Source organism: Amblyraja radiata, chromosome 39 (genome assembly GCF_010909765.2).
Source record: "Amblyraja radiata isolate CabotCenter1 chromosome 39, sAmbRad1.1.pri, whole genome shotgun sequence".
Lineage (NCBI taxonomy): Eukaryota > Metazoa > Chordata > Chondrichthyes > Rajiformes > Rajidae > Amblyraja > Amblyraja radiata.
This window is the reverse complement of record NC_045994.1, coordinates 17,656,881-17,675,132: the sequence shown is the minus strand read 5'-3', so window position 1 is coordinate 17,675,132 and position 18,252 is coordinate 17,656,881. Positions and strand designations below refer to the sequence as shown.

Sequence of the window (18,252 nt, the reverse complement as noted above, 5' to 3'; positions counted from 1 at the left end):
TAAACTTCCCAAATCACAGGGGTTAAGTTCATGATTTTAAATGAGATGGGAATAGAAACGAAATGCATTGGCTTTGAAAGTCTACATTCATTTTCTCACATTTTCCTTGCAAACAGGCAGCTGTGCTTACATCAATAATAATAGATATATTATTTAGGACCTGGTTAACAGGCTATTGGCCCTCGTGCGAGGATAAGTGGTAGCATGTTACATTCTGACTTGCGTTCAGAAATAGTTTAGTTTAGAGATACAGCGCGAAAACAGGCCCTTCGGCCCACTGAGTCCACACCGACCATTAACACTATCCTACACACACACGCGAGACAATTGTTACAAGTATACCAAGCCAATTAATCTACAAACCTGCACGTCTTTGGAGTGTTGGAAGAAATCGAAGATCTCGGAGAAAACCCACGCAGGTCACGGGGAGAACGTGCAAACTCCGTACAGACAGCAAGGCAGCAACTCTACCGATACGCCACCGCATCGCCTCATATCACATTGTCCGTGGGCCGCGGAACCGGGGGGCTACAGCCCCTCAACTTTTTTTTGGCGCGACTTAACCCGAAATTACCTGTCGGATACGCGAAATTAGGCGTATTTTTCTCTTCTTCTGAGGACCTCGGTCATCCAGAATCTCAGTACAAGCGCACAGTGAGAGCAGCAAAACCACAAACCCCTCCCTCCGCTCAACTCAACGGGCAATCACAGCGCGGTTCAGTCGAGATATGGGGCAGTGATGGGAGGGGAGGGGAGGGTGGCGCTCAGCTTTCAAAAATGTTCCGCGGCCCCTGCATACAGCCGCGTATGAGATATAAAGGTCTGTAGGTTGCAACTTCATCAAATTAAGCAAAGAAAATGGCCAGTGGAAGAATTTGAGAAATAGTAAGCAGTGCAGTGCATTTATTTGCTAGAAAATCTAACGTCAAGCATAATGCTTTCAGGATCACGGTAATGTATCAATGGTCATTCGGGAAAACATTTAAATTGGTCCCTCAGCACTTAGTGTGAAATTTAATTACAATCTTTAACGATTGATTTGGGTTTTTTTTACAAACCGGATCCCATGCAGCCGACACTGAACTGAAAAAACAACAGGTTTTCACAAACAACCTAATCCAGTTCAGGTGGCTGTGTGGACCAAAGATTATAGAGGAGCTAGTATCTTTGGTGTGGACCTTGCAACCATTAGTCAGCGATGCTTTAAGGCAGTAGCACTCTCACAGTTCCACATGGTCTTCTGTCTTAATCTGAGATTCACGATCCATGTCCTCAGCAAACTTCATGGATGCAAACTCATACTCTTCAACCAGCTGCTCCACGGGAGGGCGGCCGAAGACAAGGTTCCTCAGTGCGTAGCCGGTCATCAGGAAGCTGGAGTGGGTTAGGATGAAGAGAAGGGAGGTTTGTGATTAGCTGGAAACACCAACCAAGAGGTTCTCTAATGTACAAATTAACGATATTTATTTGATAGTCAGAGCCTGTGATCTTAGCAGACCAGGTACTTAGGGCCCAATGGGAAGCAGCAGCACAGAAACAGGCCCTTCAGCCCACTGAGACTATGCTGACCTATAATCTTACTCCAACCCATTTTTATTCAATCGATTCTCTCACGACCCCCACAGATTCAACCTATGCAGCTCCACGCAGACAGCACCCGAGGTCAGGGTTGAACCTGGGTCTCTGGAGCTGTTGATCAGGGTATCTACAAGCTGTGCCACTGGGCTCCTAGGGTTTTAAATGGGCGACAGGAGCTGCTGGAAAGACCTACCTCCTTCGAAAGATGAAGTGTTTTCGTTTAGCGAATCTGGTGAATCTCTCCAGCGTAGTTGAGTTCCTCCTCCGGGCGTATTCCTCCTGCTTCTTCTGCCGCCGGACAAAGGCAGCCAAGGTGGGGTCCGTGATGTTGATGTTCTCCACCGTCCCGTTCAACACAGTCTGCAGCTCAGGCGAAATGTCTTCTGTTTCTGATGGGGCGACACGATAGAAGATTGCAATTGACAAAGTGCTCGCTCGCTTAAATATCAGAAGCTGAGCCCTGGTGACCCTGGGAACTGTGAGAGGAGACTGAAGCATAGAAGAATAGGTGCAGGATGAGGCCATTCGGCCCTTCGAGCCAGCACCACCATTCAATATGATCGTGGCTGATCATCCAGAATCAGTACCGCGTTCCTACTTTCTCCCCATATCCCTTGATTCCGTCAGCCCTAAGAGCTAAATCTAATGCCCCTGTCCCACTTAGGAAACCTGAACAGAAACCTCTGGAGACTTTGCGCCCCACCCAAGGTTTATGTGCGGTTCCCGGAGGTTGCAGGTGGTTGCCGGAGGTTGCAGGTGGTTGCCGGAGGTTGCAGGTAGGGAGACTGACAAAAACCTCCGGGAACCGCATGGAAACCTTGGGTGGGGCACAAAGTCTCCAGAGGTTTCCATTCAGGTTTCCTAAGTGGGACAGGGGCATAACTCTCTTGAAAACATCCAGTGAATCGGCCTCCACTGCCTTCTGTGGCAGAGAATTCCACAGATTCACAACTCTCTGGGTGAAAAAGTTTTTCCTCATCTCAGTCCTAAATGGCCTAACCCTTATTCTTAAACTGTGACCCCTGGTTCTGGACTCCCCCAACATCGGGAACATTTTTCCTGCATCTACCCTGTCCAATTCGCCTCGTCATTCTAAATTCCAGCGAATACAGGCCCAGTCGACCCATTCTTTCATCATATATCAGTCCTGCCATCATGGGAATTAAGATGACCACAGTTGCACACATGATGCTTCAGGTGGTTTCCACAGGATTTAACATTACTGCTCCATCTTCAGAAGGAAAGTCCAAAGAAGGGTCTTGACCCAAAACATTGTCTGTCAACAGACCCACGTGGTCACAGGAAGAACGTGCAAACTCCACACAGACAGCACCCGAGGTCAGGATCGAACCCGGGTCTCTGGAGCTGTGAGGCAGCAGCTCTACCCGCTGCCCAACTGTGCCGCTCCAGTTCCTCCAGCACTTTGTGTTTTGCTCAAGATCCCAGCATCTGCAGTTTCTTGTGTCACCAGTTAACATCTGTGATGGTGACCCCTGGAGGCAGTGGTTTGGAGCAGGGACCGCCTGTCCACCAGGGCAGCACTACAGTGGGCAGTCACTGCATCACAGCTCCACAGTCCCGATCCTGTAGAGTTTGCATGTTCTCCCTGTGGCCGCGTGGGTTTCCTCACAAAGGGGTCTGTTGCCCTACACATACCCGTTCCATTCTTAATCTTCTCCTGAAGCTCCACAAAACGTGTGTATTTCTCCTCGAACTGCACCATTGTGGTGTTGACATAGATGTACATGTAACAGGACGGTTGTTCAGATGTGGTGTACACATGGTGGTAATCACCAGCCGGAAGCTGCAACATAACACACAGTCACCACAGCTGGTTCTTCCACCACCACAGACCAGAGCCTTCACCCCCCTCACTCCGCCCCCCCTTGTTCTGCCACCACCACACACCAGACCTTTCACCCCCTCGTTCAGCAACGTCAACGATGAACTCCTTCCTCATCTCCTCATTCCCTCCAATTAAACATCTATTAGGCTCTGTCAGCAACCCACAATCTCATTGGGTGGAGAATTTAACAGTCAAGAGATAGACACAAATTTCTGGAGTAACTCAGCGGGCCAGGCAGCATCTCTGGAGAGAAGGAATGCGTTGCATTTCGGGTTGAGACAGGGTAGAGGGAGACACAGAGATATGGAAGGGTGAGGTGTGAAAACGAGACTTCTAACAGGATGAATATCAAGGAAAATGCGCAATAAATCATTGTTGGCTTGGAGAACGTGACAACGAGACTTTCAATGATAAAATGTAATCGGGGACAGTCGGACTGGTCGGGGAACTAGGAAGGGGGAGGGATGGAGAGAGAGGGAGGTATGGAGAGAGTAAGGGTTACTTGTAGTTAGAGAAGTCAATGTTCATACCGTTAGGGTGTAAGCTGCCCAAGTGAAATACGAGGAGCTGTTGACACAGGTACCAACAATGGAACAGAGACATTCTTTCTTGCTGCAGCTTCACAGGCAACAACACAGATAATGTCCAATAATCAAAAATACAATATATTAATAACTGTTGCTAGGCAACCATAAAACTGGCGTCTAGTGTGACCAGACAGGTCATGTCGACAGAAGGAACCAAAAAAAGACACAGAGTGCTGGAGTAACTCAGTGGGTCAGGCAGCATCTGTGGAGAACATGGATAGGTGACGTTTCACAGAGTGCTGGAGTAACTCAGCGGGTCAGGCAGCATCTGTGGAGAACATGGATAGGTGACGTTTCACAGAGTGCTGGAGTAACTCAGTGGGTCAGGCAGCATCTGTGGCGGTAAGGAAATAGGCAACGTTTTGGGTCGAAACCCATAAGGGTTTCGGCCCGAAACGTTGCCTATTTCCAGAAGGATTTCGGCCCGAAACGTTGCCTATTTCATTCGCTCCATAGATGCTGCTGCACCATAACTCAGCGGGTCAGGCAGCATCTGTGGGGAACATGGATAGGTGACGTTTCACAGAGTGCTGGAGTAACTCAGCGGGTCAGGCAGCATCTGTGGAGAACATGGATAGGTGACGTTTCAGGTCGGGACCCTTCTTTAGACTGAAGAAAGGTCCCAACCTGAAACACCACCTATCCATGTTCTCCGGAGTTGCTGCTTGACCCGCTGAGTTACCAGAACTGCCCTAATTCTGCACCTTGAACTGTTTCCCATTATAGTGACACGGTGAAACGTCCTAGGTTCCACCCAGCTGGAGTTTAGATCAGTTTATTGTCACATGGACCAAGGTACAGTGAAAAGTTTGTGTTGCGCGCTATCCACTCAATTGAAAGACAATACATGATTACACTCGATTCATTTACAGTGTACAGATACATGTTAAGGGAATAACGTTTAGTGCCAGGTAAAGTCCAATTGGAGATCGACGGAGGGCCTCCAGCAAGGTAGATAGTAGTTCGGCACCGCGCTCTAGTTGGTGAGAGGATGGCTCAGTTGCCTGATAACAGCTGGGAAGAAACTGTCCCTGAATCTGGAGGTGTGCGTTTTCACACTTCTGTACCTTTTGTCAGAGGGGAGAAGAGGGAGTGACCGGGGGTGAGACTGGCCCTTGATGATGCTGCTGGCCTTGCCAAGGCAGCGTGAGATGTAGATGGAGTCAGGGGAAGGGAGGTTGGTTTGTGCGTGCGATGGTCTGGGCTGCTTGACCCGCTGTGCGTGTGATGGTCTGGGCTGCTTGACCCGCTGTGCGTGTGATGGTCTGGGCTGCTGGCTGTGTCATGCATCACCTGGCTTCTTACCTGCATCTTCTCACCCTCCTTCAGGCTGAAGTTCTTCTTGTCGGCCACTATCTCCACGGCCAGCTCTCCCTGCAGCACCTGGATGCTTGTGTTACCCAGGTCCTCACTCACAAAGTTCTCCAGGTGAAGCCCTTCAAGATAAGAGACTGAGACGTGACTGTGGAGCATGGGATAGTTTTACAAGGACCCTGGCACCTCACCCAACAAAGATGGTAGATCTCTCAAATTTAAAACAAAATGGGTGGCGCAGCGGTAGAGTTACTGCCTCACAGCGCCGGAGACCCGGGTTCGATCCTGACTACGGGCGCTGTCTACGTGGTTTGTGTACGATCTCCCCGTGACCTGCGTGGGTTTTCTCCAGGAGCTCCGGTTTCCTCCCACACTCAAAAGACGTGCAGGTTTGTAGGTTAATTGGCTTGGTGTATGTGTAAACTGTCTCTAGTGTGTGTAGGGTAGTGTAAGTGTGCGGGGATCGCTGGTCGGCACGGACTCGGTGGGCCGAAGGGCCTGTTTCCATGCTGTATCTAAACTAAACTAGTGAATGAAGGGGCGATTGTGGGTTGGCATGGACTCGGTGGGCCGAAGGGCCTGTTTCCGCGCTGTATCTCTAAACTAAACTAATGTGTGAAGGGGCGATTGTGGGTTGGCATGGACTGGGTGGGCCGAAGGGCCTGTATGTAAACTCTGCCAGTTAACCCTCTCCCCAGCAGCGACTGACCTGGGAAGTCTGCAATGAAAACCACGTCAGTCTGATTGTCCAAAGTTTTCTCGATCTCGTCGAACTTCAACCTCCAGGGTGAGAGGTTAACGAGCAGCGGCATCAGCCACGACGTCTTCCTGAATGGGGACCAGTCCGCCCTCACCACGTCCACACGGGGGTCAAAGAGCCTGCAACAGGGACTGCCGGTCAGTTTGCTGTGGCCCAAGCGGTCAGTCAAGGGGGCAGCGCTGATCTGACCAAGCCCACCCCCACAAACAGAGACCAGAGCCTTTGTGCCAAGGCAAGGGGGCGGTGGGAGGCCACCCATCCCCAAACATTAAATGTTTCTCTTTCCACAGATGCTGCCCGACCCCCTGAGACTTTCCCCGCATTCTGGTCCCGTTACCGGCCCGAGCTCTCACCTCTGCTGAAACCTGTCGTTTATCGACACCCAGATGTCAAAGTAGATCTCGGAGTCAACGATGTTGTATCTGCCCAGTTCCTGGGCCAGGCAGCCCGAGTATTGTTTCAACATGTCCGCGTGGTCCTTCCACCGACGACTTTGTGTCCACACCTGGCCAGGAGCAACATTGTTTGTCACCGAGTACCGAGACACTGAGAAACTCATGTTGGTTCACAGTTTAGTACAAGTATCACCATACATCAGCACCTGGATATATAACCATATAACCATATAACAATTACAGCACGGAAACAGGCCATCTCGACCCTTCTAGTCCGTGCCGAACACATAATCTCCCCTAGTCCCATATATCTGCGCTCAGACCATAACCCTCCATACCTTTCCCATCCATATAACTATCCAATTTATTTTTAAATGATAAAAACGAACCTGCCTCCACCACCTTCACTGGAAGCTCATTCCACACAGCTACCACTCTCTGAGTAAAGAAGTTCCCCCTCATGTTACCCCTAAACTTCAGTCCCTTAATTCTCAAGTCATGTCCCCTTGTTTGAATCTTCCCTACTCTCAGTGGGAAAAGCTTTTCCACGTCAACTCTGTCTATCCCTCTCATCATTTAAAAAACCTCTATCAAGTCCCCCCTTAACCTTCTGCGCTCTCTTAGACAAGCATCTCTGGAGAGAAGCAATGGGTGGCGTTAATCAGACTGGCCAGAGATCTAGGGTAGGGGAGGGAGAGAGGGGGTGAGCAAGGGTTACTTGAAGTTAGAGAAATCAATATTCATACTGAAGAAGGTTTTCGACCCAAAACGTCGCCCATTTCCTTCGCTCCATAGATGCTGCCTCACCCGCTGAGTTTCTCCAGCATTTTTATCTACCTTCAATATTCATACTGCTTGGTAGTACAATGCTGTTCCTCCAATTAGCACATTGACCTGCCCAGATGGACACCAGCAGCTCGCTGTACTGATCACACCCGCTTATTCTGAATGATAACATCTCTAACAGTTACAGACAGTTCCCAGATTACATTGTGGGTTCAATCAGCGAAACGTCGATGAAAGTAGGTGCCCACTTGATAACCCCAATGACGTGTCTGCCTAGCCTTTCTCAACATCGGAGGAGCATAGGTGAGTGCAGAAGGTTCCCATCACCATCGGGAGTAAATTGATATTTGGCACTTTAGACTTTTAACATCTAGTCCTGTGTATTTGTAAACAACGGGTTGCTCCTTCACTGTGAACGGTCCAAACACCAGCTTCCAATCGCTACCGACATTGTATTACTCTACATACACTTTCATTATTGAATAATCACCATGACACCATGCATACTTAAATTAATGGAACAGATTGTAGAGACAGAAGGAACAGCATGGGCCGAGTGGCCTCCTCCTGCTCCCACTCAGAGGGAGTTACAACTCACACCAGGGTTGAGGTAGCCGATCTCTCCCGTTACTCCATCCTTGTAGGTTATCTTCACGTGTTGGTGAGACCGGGAATGAACCATCATGTCCCAGGAATATCCGTACAGTCCGTTGGTCCAGTTATTGTATCCCTGTGACAAGGAGGGACAGACAGGCGTGATGCTGACATTCGCTACCTCTATACTTGCCGACTTACTCTGGGTGAGTGAGTGAATCACTTGTAGAGTTGTACACCACAGAAACGGGTCCTTCAGCCCACCGCGCCCACATCATCCGCATAGTCCTGCTACGCTCATTCCATTAGCCCGCATCAGCACCCTATGCCTTGTCCACTTGTGGCTCTCTAAATGCCACTTAAACAAACCAATTCTATCTAATTCCAGATATCAACCATTCAGTGTAAAACAAAACTATCCCCCAAGATCCCTTTTAAATCTCCATCTTCTCATCGTGAAACAATGTGCTCCAGTTTTGCCCCCCCACCCCCACTATGACTACACACTCTATAATAATAATAATAATAATACATTTTATTTAATGGGCGCCTTTCAGACATCTCAAGGACACCTTACATAGTAATCGGAATAAAAACATATAATCGGAATAGAACAGGTAATAAAGACATCACAGAGACACAAATTAAAAACAGAATTCAATCCAAAAACAGAAAAGCGTGAAGATGTGCCGATCATAACCTTATACACCTCGACCAGGTCACCACTCAGCTACACCGTCACTCTGGGAAACAAGCCCAGACTACCTGATCTTCCCCCTATCACTAATACCCCAATAACTAACAGCCCATTGAGTTTACCTTGCAGTCGGCTGAAATACTGTAACTGCCCCCAATAACTAATCATGAGAGATTCACGGTCCCACACGTGTGTGTATTACAACGAGGTTTGTGCTGCGACTCCAGCATTCATGAGAAATGCAGGAATACCAAGATACAATGTCTGTCTCATGAATACTTTTAGTTTCATTTTGAGATAATAATAAATACTTTATTGATCCCCTCAGGGAAATTCAGATGTCCAGAAGCTCCCAACCAACAAACCCACAGATTCAAAACGAACACAGACAGAAAATACATAGAATACAATGTGGAGATACAGCGCGGAAACAGGCCCTTCGGCCCACCGAGTCTGTGCCGACCAGCGATCCCCGCACACTAACACTATCCTACACACACTGGGGACAATTTTACAATTATACCAAACCAATTAACCTGCAAACCTGCACGTCTTTGTGGGAGATCTCGGAGAAACCCCACGCAGGTCACGGGGAGACCGTACAAACTCCGTACAGACAGCGCCCGTAGTCGGGATCGAACCCGGGTCTCTGTCGCTGCATTCTACCGCTGCGCCACCGTGAATAGGCAGTTCAATACTCAATGGGCCGAAGAGCCTGTATGCCTGTATGTCATATCCTTGATCACCTTCTGCTTTGATCTGTCCTTTTCACACCCCACGTTGTTTGTACACTTCCATATCTCCAGTCTCCCTCTCCCCTGACCCAACATCTGAAGAAGGGTCTCAACACGAAACGTCACCCATTCCTGCTCTCCACAGATGCTGCCAGTCCCGCTGAGTTACTCCAGCATGCTGTGTCCATCATTCATAGACACAAAGTGCCGGAGTAACTCAGTGGGACGGGCAGCATCTGTGGAGAGGGGGTATGGGTGACTGGGGTTTTATTGATACGGGCTCAGCGTGGAGAAACACTCCCCTCTAGTGGCCAGATCCAGGAGGGCAGGTCCATGCCACAGGCAGGGTGGGCTCAAGGACCAACCCCACTGTAGACACAAGGAGGTGATCGAAATCTGTCGCTGCTGTGACCTATAGCTGTGCTGTAGGATCTTTGGGTGTGACTGATCCCACAGTGCAGATCAGCCGAGCCTGGGAAACTGCTGCACCCAGCGAGAGCGCTGTGATCAGCTTAGTTTCGTTTTTATTTTAGTTTAGTTTAGAGATACAGCGTGGAAACAGGCCCTTCGGCCCATCGAGTCCGCCCCGACCAGCGATCCCCGCACACTAACACTATCCTACACACACACACTGGGGACAATTTACATTCTTACCGATGCCAATCAACCTACAAACCTGCACGTCTTTGGAGTGTGGGAGGAAACCGGAGCACCCGGAGAAAACCCACGCAGGTCACGGGGAGAACGTGCAAACTCCGTACAGACAGCGCCCGTAGTGAGGAGTGCTGGAGTAACTCAGCGGGTCAGGCAGCATCTGTGGGGAACATGGATAGGCGACGTTTCACAGAGTGCTGGAGTAACTCAGCGGGTCAGGCAGCATCTGTGGAGAACATGGATAGGTGACGTTTCACAGAGTGCTGGAGTAACTCAGCGGGTGCAGCAGCATCTATGGCGCTAAGGAAATAGGCAACGTTTTGGGTCGAAACCCGTAAGGGTTTCGGCCCGAAACGTTGCCTATTTCCAGAAGGATTTCGGCCCGAAACGTTGCCTATTTACTTAGCTCCATAGATGCTGCTGCACCATAACTCAGTGGGTCAGGCAGCATCTGTGGGGAACATGGATAGGTGACGTTTCACAGAGTGCTGGAGTAACTCAGTGGGTCAGGCGGAATCTCTGGGGAACATGGATAGGTGACATTTTGGTCAGGATTGTAAACTGTTGCGATAGTCCCTGCCTCAACTACCTCCTCTAGCAGCTTGTTCCGTACACCCTCCACAGGTGAGGTGTTAGTGATGAGCGTGGGGGACAAGCTGGGTCCTGTCATTATTTCTATGTTACGGCCTCATCATCCCGCTCTCTCCTCACCCACCTGCGTGATGAAGTGTGAATACGGCAGGAAGAACTGCTCGACAATGTAGAGGACAACGAAGGCTGCCCCGAGCTGTTGGCGTCGTGTGTGTGGTGCCCGCCTGCTGCTGCCACTCCGCTGCCCGATTCCCTCTCCTCCCTGTGTGTCGCTGGGATACACACACGAAGCGCTCCGCCCCGGAGTCTCAGTGAGGGGGGACACGTGCCTCAGGAATGCCGGCAACCTCCGGATTAGTGGCCTCGGCCAGTCGGGGTAGCAAAAGAGCGGGGATGTGGCCAGCATCGTGTAGGAGAACATTCCTGCAGAGGGAGTAACTCTAAAGTCAACAACAACATTGAAACACAAACCCCAGCCCTGCCAGCACCCTTGTGTGGAACAGCCAACCTGACTCACTCAGTCTCTGCTGGACACACTGGACGTGCACCCGGTCTGTCCCTGGTGTCAGAGCCCCCACCATTAGGTGGACAGTCAGGGGGTGGAGGTGAGATTGGCAGAAGGTGCAGGTTCCCGATACAGAGGGGGGGGCAGTTTGGGTCCCTGTGAAGTTGCTCTCTGTGAAGAGACTTCACACACCAGGGGATGGGGGGGGGGACTGGGTGGGTGCAGGGTGTTTAGGGTGGGTCCCTAAACATAGCGGGTGTCATTACCGATGTTGAAGAGCTGGGAGTTCATGCAATGGAAGTAAGAGACGAAGGCGAGGGCGAACGGGCGGGTGGCGTTGAAGAAGAGCAGGTAGCCAGCGGTGAGGTCCAGCATCAGGCCACCACCATGGACCACCAGCAGGTTCACCAGCTCCTCCGACAGCAGCAGCCTGTGATGGAGAGACAGGACACAGTCACACACCCGGAGCGATGTCTGTGAATGACCAGGCAGCAGAGCCTCTTGTCCCCTCCCCCCCCCCACCATCCGGCCCCACGAACCCCCCTCCCCCCCCCCCACCATCCGGCCCCTCCCCACCACCATCCAGCCCCACCCCACGAACCCCCCTCCCCCCCCCCTCCACCACCATCCAGCCCCACCCCACCCCACGGACCCCCCACCTCCACCACCATCCAGCCCCACTCCCAGAGTCCCCCCCCCACATCCCAGAATATGAGATAGTGGGATAACACAGAACTAGTGTGAATGGGTGATCGATGGGCCGAAGGGCCTGTTCCCATACTGTATCTCAACTCTAAACTAAACATTAACTTGTTACATTTCCACTCACCAAAGCCAAGGCTACTGAAGCAGTTTAACACAAATACACAAAATGCTTGTGAGTTGGGAGTTTGGGAAGCATCTGTGGTCAGGATAGGTTCGTGTGGTAAAGGGCTCCTGCTCCGGGTAGCTGTTAATGGGAGGGTCGACACGACCTGGGGTTTCACTCCATCGAGGGAGAGATTTTTCTGCAGAATCAGCAGTTTATGGGTTGTGGGGGAACTTACTTGAAGGGATCAAACAGCCAGTGGCCAGCGAGATGGTTCATGGAGTAGCCTTCCACCCAATCAGCATCCAGCTTCTTCACCCCAGCGATGAAGTAGACAATGAAGATCTGCAAGGGAAGACCAATGTCGTCAATGCCAGGTCAACGGCAGGTCAACGCCAGGACCAATGTCGTCAACGCCAAGTCAACAACAGGACATTCTTCAGAAATACAGGAATCAGAGCTGCTAATATTCATCCTGTAAACGATGCACTGGGCAATGATATCATGATTGGATCATTTGTCTGAGTGTGTGACATGGGTTAGTCAGCTGGTGGAACCAACTGGTGGAGTACAGGTGAGTGGTGGAGTACAAGTGGGTGGTGGAGTACAGGTGGGTGGTGGAATGTGGAGAGAATAAAACAGAATCCATGTAGGATTAGCTCCCCTTCTCCCCACACACAATGAGTCAGAAGAAGACTCCTAACCCAAAATATCACCTATCCATGTTCTCCACATATGCTGCCTGACCCGCTGCGGACACAACACTCTGTGTCCTTTTATGTAATCCCGTATCAGCAGTTTCTTGTTTCTACATTCCAGTTTATCTGTGCTCATGTTAGGGACGAGCTGAGTGAGCAGCACAACACACGAGGAGTTTACTCACTCATTCTGCTTCTGTACAGGTCAAACCGTGGTCTCTTGATGGTCACTGCAATCTCAGTGTAGTTTATTGTCACGTGTACCGAGCTACAGTGAAAAGCTTTTTGTAGCGTGCTATCCAGTCAGCGGAAAGACAATACACGATTACGATCGAGCCGTTCACAGTGTACAGATACATGAGAAGCCAGTAAAGTCCGAGGGTCACCAATGAGGTAGATGGGAGGTCAGGACCGCTCTCCAGTTGTGGTTGGATGGTTCAGTTGTTGTAAGTGTTTGAGTTGGTGACGTCACTCTACACAGAGAGTGGCAAGGTGTCAGGGGCAGCGCCCGGGTTAGTAACTGAAGCACCAACCTGTGTTCTCAGCAGCGTGTAGTTCCACAGAGGTACTTGAACGTTCCTCTTCTTTGGGTTTCGTAATCCGTCAACCGACCTAACAAAAGGTTCAGAAACATAGTCATTTACTGGAGGACAGATGTGTGGTTTTACACTGACTGTCACGGTGGGACCCACTCGTTGGCCAGTGAAGGTTGTTTGTAACAACTGCGGCAAACTTGCACAACCGGCACTCACAGAAACGGCTCAGTTACGGCTTTGGTGGGAGACCAGAACAGGCACTGGGCACTGTCCCACTGCCAGAGGATGCAGGCACTGGGCACTGTCCCACTGCCAGAGGAGGCAGGCACTGGGTGGAATGGCCACTGCCAGTGGAGGCAGACACTGGGCACTGCACTGCCAGAGGAGGCAGGCACTGGGCGCTGCACTGCCAGAGGATGTCAGACACTGGGCACTGTCCCACTGCCAGAGGATGCAGGCACTGGGCACTGCACTGCCAGAGGAGGCCGGCACTGGGCACTGTCCCACTGCCAGAGGAGGCAGGCACTGGGCACTGCACTGACAGAGGAAGCAGGCACTGGGTGGAATGGCCATTGTCACACATACCAGAACCCCTCAAAGTCCATCCTCATGAAACACCACTGATGTTTTTCTCTACAGTTCCTGACTGACCTGCTGATTTTTTCCACTTATTTCAGATCTCTATTTTGTTGTTTTTGCTTCTGAACATAGTATTCGCTGAAACCCCGACGTCCTACCAGTATCTGTTGGCATCCATGAAGGTGAGCTGGAAGCCAATGAGGCCATACAGATAGGAGTGGTTGTTCCAAGATGTTTTATCCAGCAGGAAGTTGTACCAGTATGTGATGGAAAACATCAGACAGGACAGTCTGTAGAAGCAGCCCAGCATAATTCCTATCGCACCTAGTGAGAGGTGAACACACTATAAATACATCACTCTCTGTAAATAACTCAGGCACAAAGTGCAGTGAAGCTGAGGGGAACATGAACAGCAAGCATAATTGAAACTATCTGAACACAAGAGTACGGAGATGTGTGGGTCTGTCCTTGTTCCTCAGAGGGAGGTGAGGTCTGGAATGGGCTGACGGAGGTTGTGGTTCAAGCAGAGATATCACTGGCATTTAGATTTGGGTATGTGTAGGAGGAACTGCAGATGCTGGTTTAAACCGAAGATAGACACAAAAAGCTGGAGTTACTCAGTGGGACAGGCAGCATCTCTGGAGAGAAGGGTTTTGGGTCGAGACCCTACTTCAGACTGATGTCAGGGGAGTGAGCGGGGCAGAGATAGAATGGAGTCGGTGTAGATGGAGTCAGTGATATTGTATTGTTTTGTTGTTGTATTCAATTTATTGTCATTATCTCATAAGAGACAACGAGATGGATTTTCCTTACAGTCAAGTAACGTAATAATAAATAAATAAAACATATTTTAAAAATTCGAGGTTGGGAGGTTGGTTCGTGTGTGATGGTCTGGGCTGCTGGCCTTGCCGAGGCAGTGTGAGGTGTAGATGGAGTCGGTGGAAGGGAGGTTGGTTTGTGTGATGGTCTGGGCTGCTGGCCTTGCTGAGGCAGTGTGAGGTGTAGATGGAGTCAGTGGAAGGGAGGTTAGTTTGTGAGTGGGAGCAACAGCCTGAGACTCACCGAACCACATGACCACAAAGACCACGTACATCCAGTCCAAAGGAAGCGGCCTCAGGAAGTTGAAGAGAGGAAAGCGGCAAACCACTATGTCGTCAAAGTATTTCTGGTCCAGCGAACTCAGACCCCGCTCCTGTGGAATGTCAAGGGTCATCAGCAAGCCTGTAGGGCAAAGGGAGAGAAAGGCTGTATCGGTGTATCTCCACAGATCCCCCACCCAGTTCCTGCTGAACCCTTCATTTGTCAACAGGACCCTGAGATATTGGACCGCTGAAAGGGTGCGTACGACACAACGCTGAATCGCACACAGTCCTGGAACTCATTTAATATTATCACCTGTACCACGGTACAAGATACAATCAAACCATCCACAAGCTGCCAGAGGAGGTCGTTGAGGCTGGGACTATCCCAACGTTTAATAAATAGTTAGACATGTACAGGTTTGGAGGGATATGGACCAAGGCTGCTGGAAATTGTCCCTTGTGTAGAATAGAACTAGTTACCGGGTGATCGCTGGTCGGCACAAACTTGGTGGGCCGAAGGGCCTGTTTTTCACAGTTTATGTCTAAACTTAAAAACTAAAGCTTGTGAATAGTGTGAATAAAATGCCACGGCAGTAATGGCCATTCCGACCAACTCAGAGAGAGAATTCCTGCACAGTCCCAATTAACAACAGAATATAAAACTCCACATATAAACGCAGGCAGCTGCTGGGTCAGTGTAGATCAGAAGAACGTTAGCCTTCCATGTGTGGCTAATTATGCCCTGGGGCATGTGGACACTTTGGGTTTCAAAGGAAATCTGGAAAGGGCTGGGAATGGAAAGAACTAACTGCCGGGTGATGTTTTAATTGGAATAGTTATGAAAAGAACATTTCACATCAGGATAGGATGTGAAACTGGGATAACATGGAACTGGTGATCATTGTTTAAGAAGGAACTGCAGATGCTGGAAAATCGAAGGTAGACAAAAATGCTGGAGAAACTCAGTGGGTGAGGAAGCGTCTATGGAGCGATGGAATAGGTGACGTTTCAGGTCAAAACGTTGCCTTTTTCCTTCGCTCTATAGATGCTGCCTCACCCGCTGAGTTTCTCCAGCATGTTTATCTACTGGTGATCATTGGTCAGCGTGGACTCGTCTCGGAGGGCCAAAGGGCTTGTTTCCACACTGTATCACTAAACAAAGATATTTGGAAATCAGAACTACAAAGTCAGTTCTGGCCCTGCTCAGTTGAGGACAGGCTTGACGTGAATCAGCATGACCTCTGCTGGTTATTGATTACCGTGTCATCTACTATCCAGGAGGATTAAATCAGAAACTCGATATTAAAGATGACAGAGTTGTGAATTGTAATGCTCGAGGCAGGGAAGTAGCTGGGACTGGAGGAAGGGGAATAGGTACAAGTCCAGGTGAGACACCTGCTAGAACAGCCAGCCGTCACCTAGAGGAACGTGACATCTGTACTCACCAAAGAGGAGCCTGAAGACCCCCAGGGAGGCTGGGTCGGTGGGCCGATGCAGCAGACAGACAAGCCGATGCCAACTTCTGAAATCGGACAACTCAAACCCAAAGATCCTCTTCATTTTGCTCTCGTTCTGCACCATCACCGCCTCCTTCTCATCATTGTCTCTGGCCCGCTGAGACTCACCTGGAACAACAAGACAGGCAGTCATCACTGACCACTGGGCTCATCACTGCCCACAACATTGACCACTGGGCTCATCACTGCCCAAAACACTGACCACTGGGCTCATCACTGCCCACCCACAACAGACCACTGGGCTCATCACTGCCCACCCACAACACTGACCACTGGGCTCATCAACGTTACACGTGTGGCCATTACTCCACCGTAGTGAAGCAAGGGCGACCCAACCTAACCCCACCCTCCGGCACGGGGCCCGTGGTTGTGTGGGGTACCCAGGGCAAGCTGGAGGTGACATGGGGAGAATGAAGGTGGGGGATTGGTGCCCAGGAAGGAACTGCAGATGCTGGTTTAAATCAAAGATAGGCACAAAGTGCTGGAGTAACTCAGCGGGACAGGCAGCATCTCTGGAGAGAAGGAATGGGTGTCGTATCGGGTCAAGGCCATTCTTCAAATGGTACTATCTCGATGGGCCAAAGGGCTTGATTCTATGCCCCATGACTCAGGAAATGATGAGTGTTGTATGCAGTTCCAGACACACTCACCCACACACTCACACAGACACACACAAACTCACACAAACACACACACACACACACTCACCCACACACTCACACAGACACACACAAACTCACACAGACACAGACACACACAAACTCACAGACACACACACACACAAACTCACAGACACAGACACACACAAACTCACACACACACACACAGACACACACACACAGACACACACACAAACACACAGACACACACACAGTCACACATACACATATATAGAGTCACACATACACTTCATCATTCTGAAGAAGGGTCTCGACCCTGACATCACCTATTTCCTTCGCTCCATAGAGGCTTCCTCACCCGCTGAGTTTCTCCAGCATTTTGTCCACCTTCATTGTCCAGCATCTGTAGTTCTTTCTTAACTATTATTAGGGGATGTAAACAGCAAGGTAAAGTGACGCCTCTGAGTTAGGGAATGGGATCCTCACTAACAAACAACTATATCAATGAAGGGGCAAGTAGGGAGGAACTGTAGATACTGGCCGACCCACAGGGTGACCCCAGCACTGGTCACCGGCTGCTCCGGACTCGCGTGTGGACGTGGACATTGGGGGGTGAGAGAGGGTCGCCGGCTCCGGAACAGTTGCACTCACCCAGGGGCTTGGAGCCGACCATCCCCCGTCTCATCTCCAGTTCTCCCGGCGCCGCGTCCCGTCACCTCCCGCACACGAGCAGCGAGCCAGCTCCTCTACCTCTCTCCTCCCTCTCTCCCTCTGTCCCCTCTATCTCTCTCCTCCCTCTGTCCCCTCTCTCCCCTCTCTCCCCTCTCTTCTCTCCTGTCCACTGGGCCGCTGCCGTGCCCCAGTACTAGTGGGGAGTGAGGATTGGTTGTGTGGGCTGGGACTGGGAGGGTTGGATTGCTGGCAGTATATGTCGCTGCCCAGACCCAGACTAACAAGGCGTTGTTTCATTCCGGAGCCACGGGAAGGTGCTGTTTGCTTCCAGGTCCAATATAAAATGGTGTAAGGACGCTCCTTTAGGAAGGAGATGAGGAGGAATTTCACTGAAGGCTGTGGAGGCCAAGTCAGAGAGAGAGAGAGAGATTCCTGATTAGTGCGGGTGTCAGGGGTTATGGGAAGAAGGCAGGAGAATGGGGTTAGGAGAGAGAGATAGTTCAGCCATGATTGAATGGTGTCCACTTGAGCCGAATGGCCTAATTATGCTCCTAGCAATTATGCCCATGAAACCCAGCGGCAGAAAATGAGGATCAACACGAAGCTGTGGAAATATCTCCTGCTTCAACAGCCTCCTCAAAACGCACTCTTGTCAGTAAAGACAACCTTTCCCCATAAATGGCTCTGACGAATGTTGTT

General features: G+C 50.4%; 1 protein-coding gene across 2 annotated transcripts; it reads right to left on the bottom strand.

The window, feature by feature from the left end:
- Positions 1–874: 874 nt before the first annotated feature.
- ggcx (gamma-glutamyl carboxylase) lies at positions 875–17,682 on the bottom strand. Of its 2 annotated transcripts, none has more exons than XR_004410189.1 (16): positions 17,533–17,682; positions 16,190–16,369; positions 14,725–14,883; positions 13,821–13,986; positions 13,081–13,159; positions 12,088–12,194; positions 11,308–11,471; positions 10,661–10,959; positions 7,865–7,996; positions 6,439–6,590; positions 6,035–6,204; positions 5,317–5,447; positions 3,235–3,382; positions 1,772–1,967; positions 1,171–1,374; positions 875–1,134 (listed from the first exon to the last, which is right to left on the bottom strand). XR_004410189.1 is itself a non-coding variant. In XM_033013733.1 (16 exons), the coding sequence occupies exons 1-15, from the start codon at positions 17,564–17,566 to the stop codon at positions 1,221–1,223; spliced, it is 2,271 nt and encodes a 756-aa protein (XP_032869624.1). In that variant the 5' UTR covers positions 17,567–17,682; the 3' UTR covers positions 875–1,142; positions 1,189–1,220. The 2 variants fall into 2 exon arrangements, 1 of the variants encoding a protein (XP_032869624.1); XM_033013733.1 differs by having other exon boundaries at positions 875–1,142; positions 1,189–1,374.
- Positions 17,683–18,252: the final 570 nt, after the last annotated feature.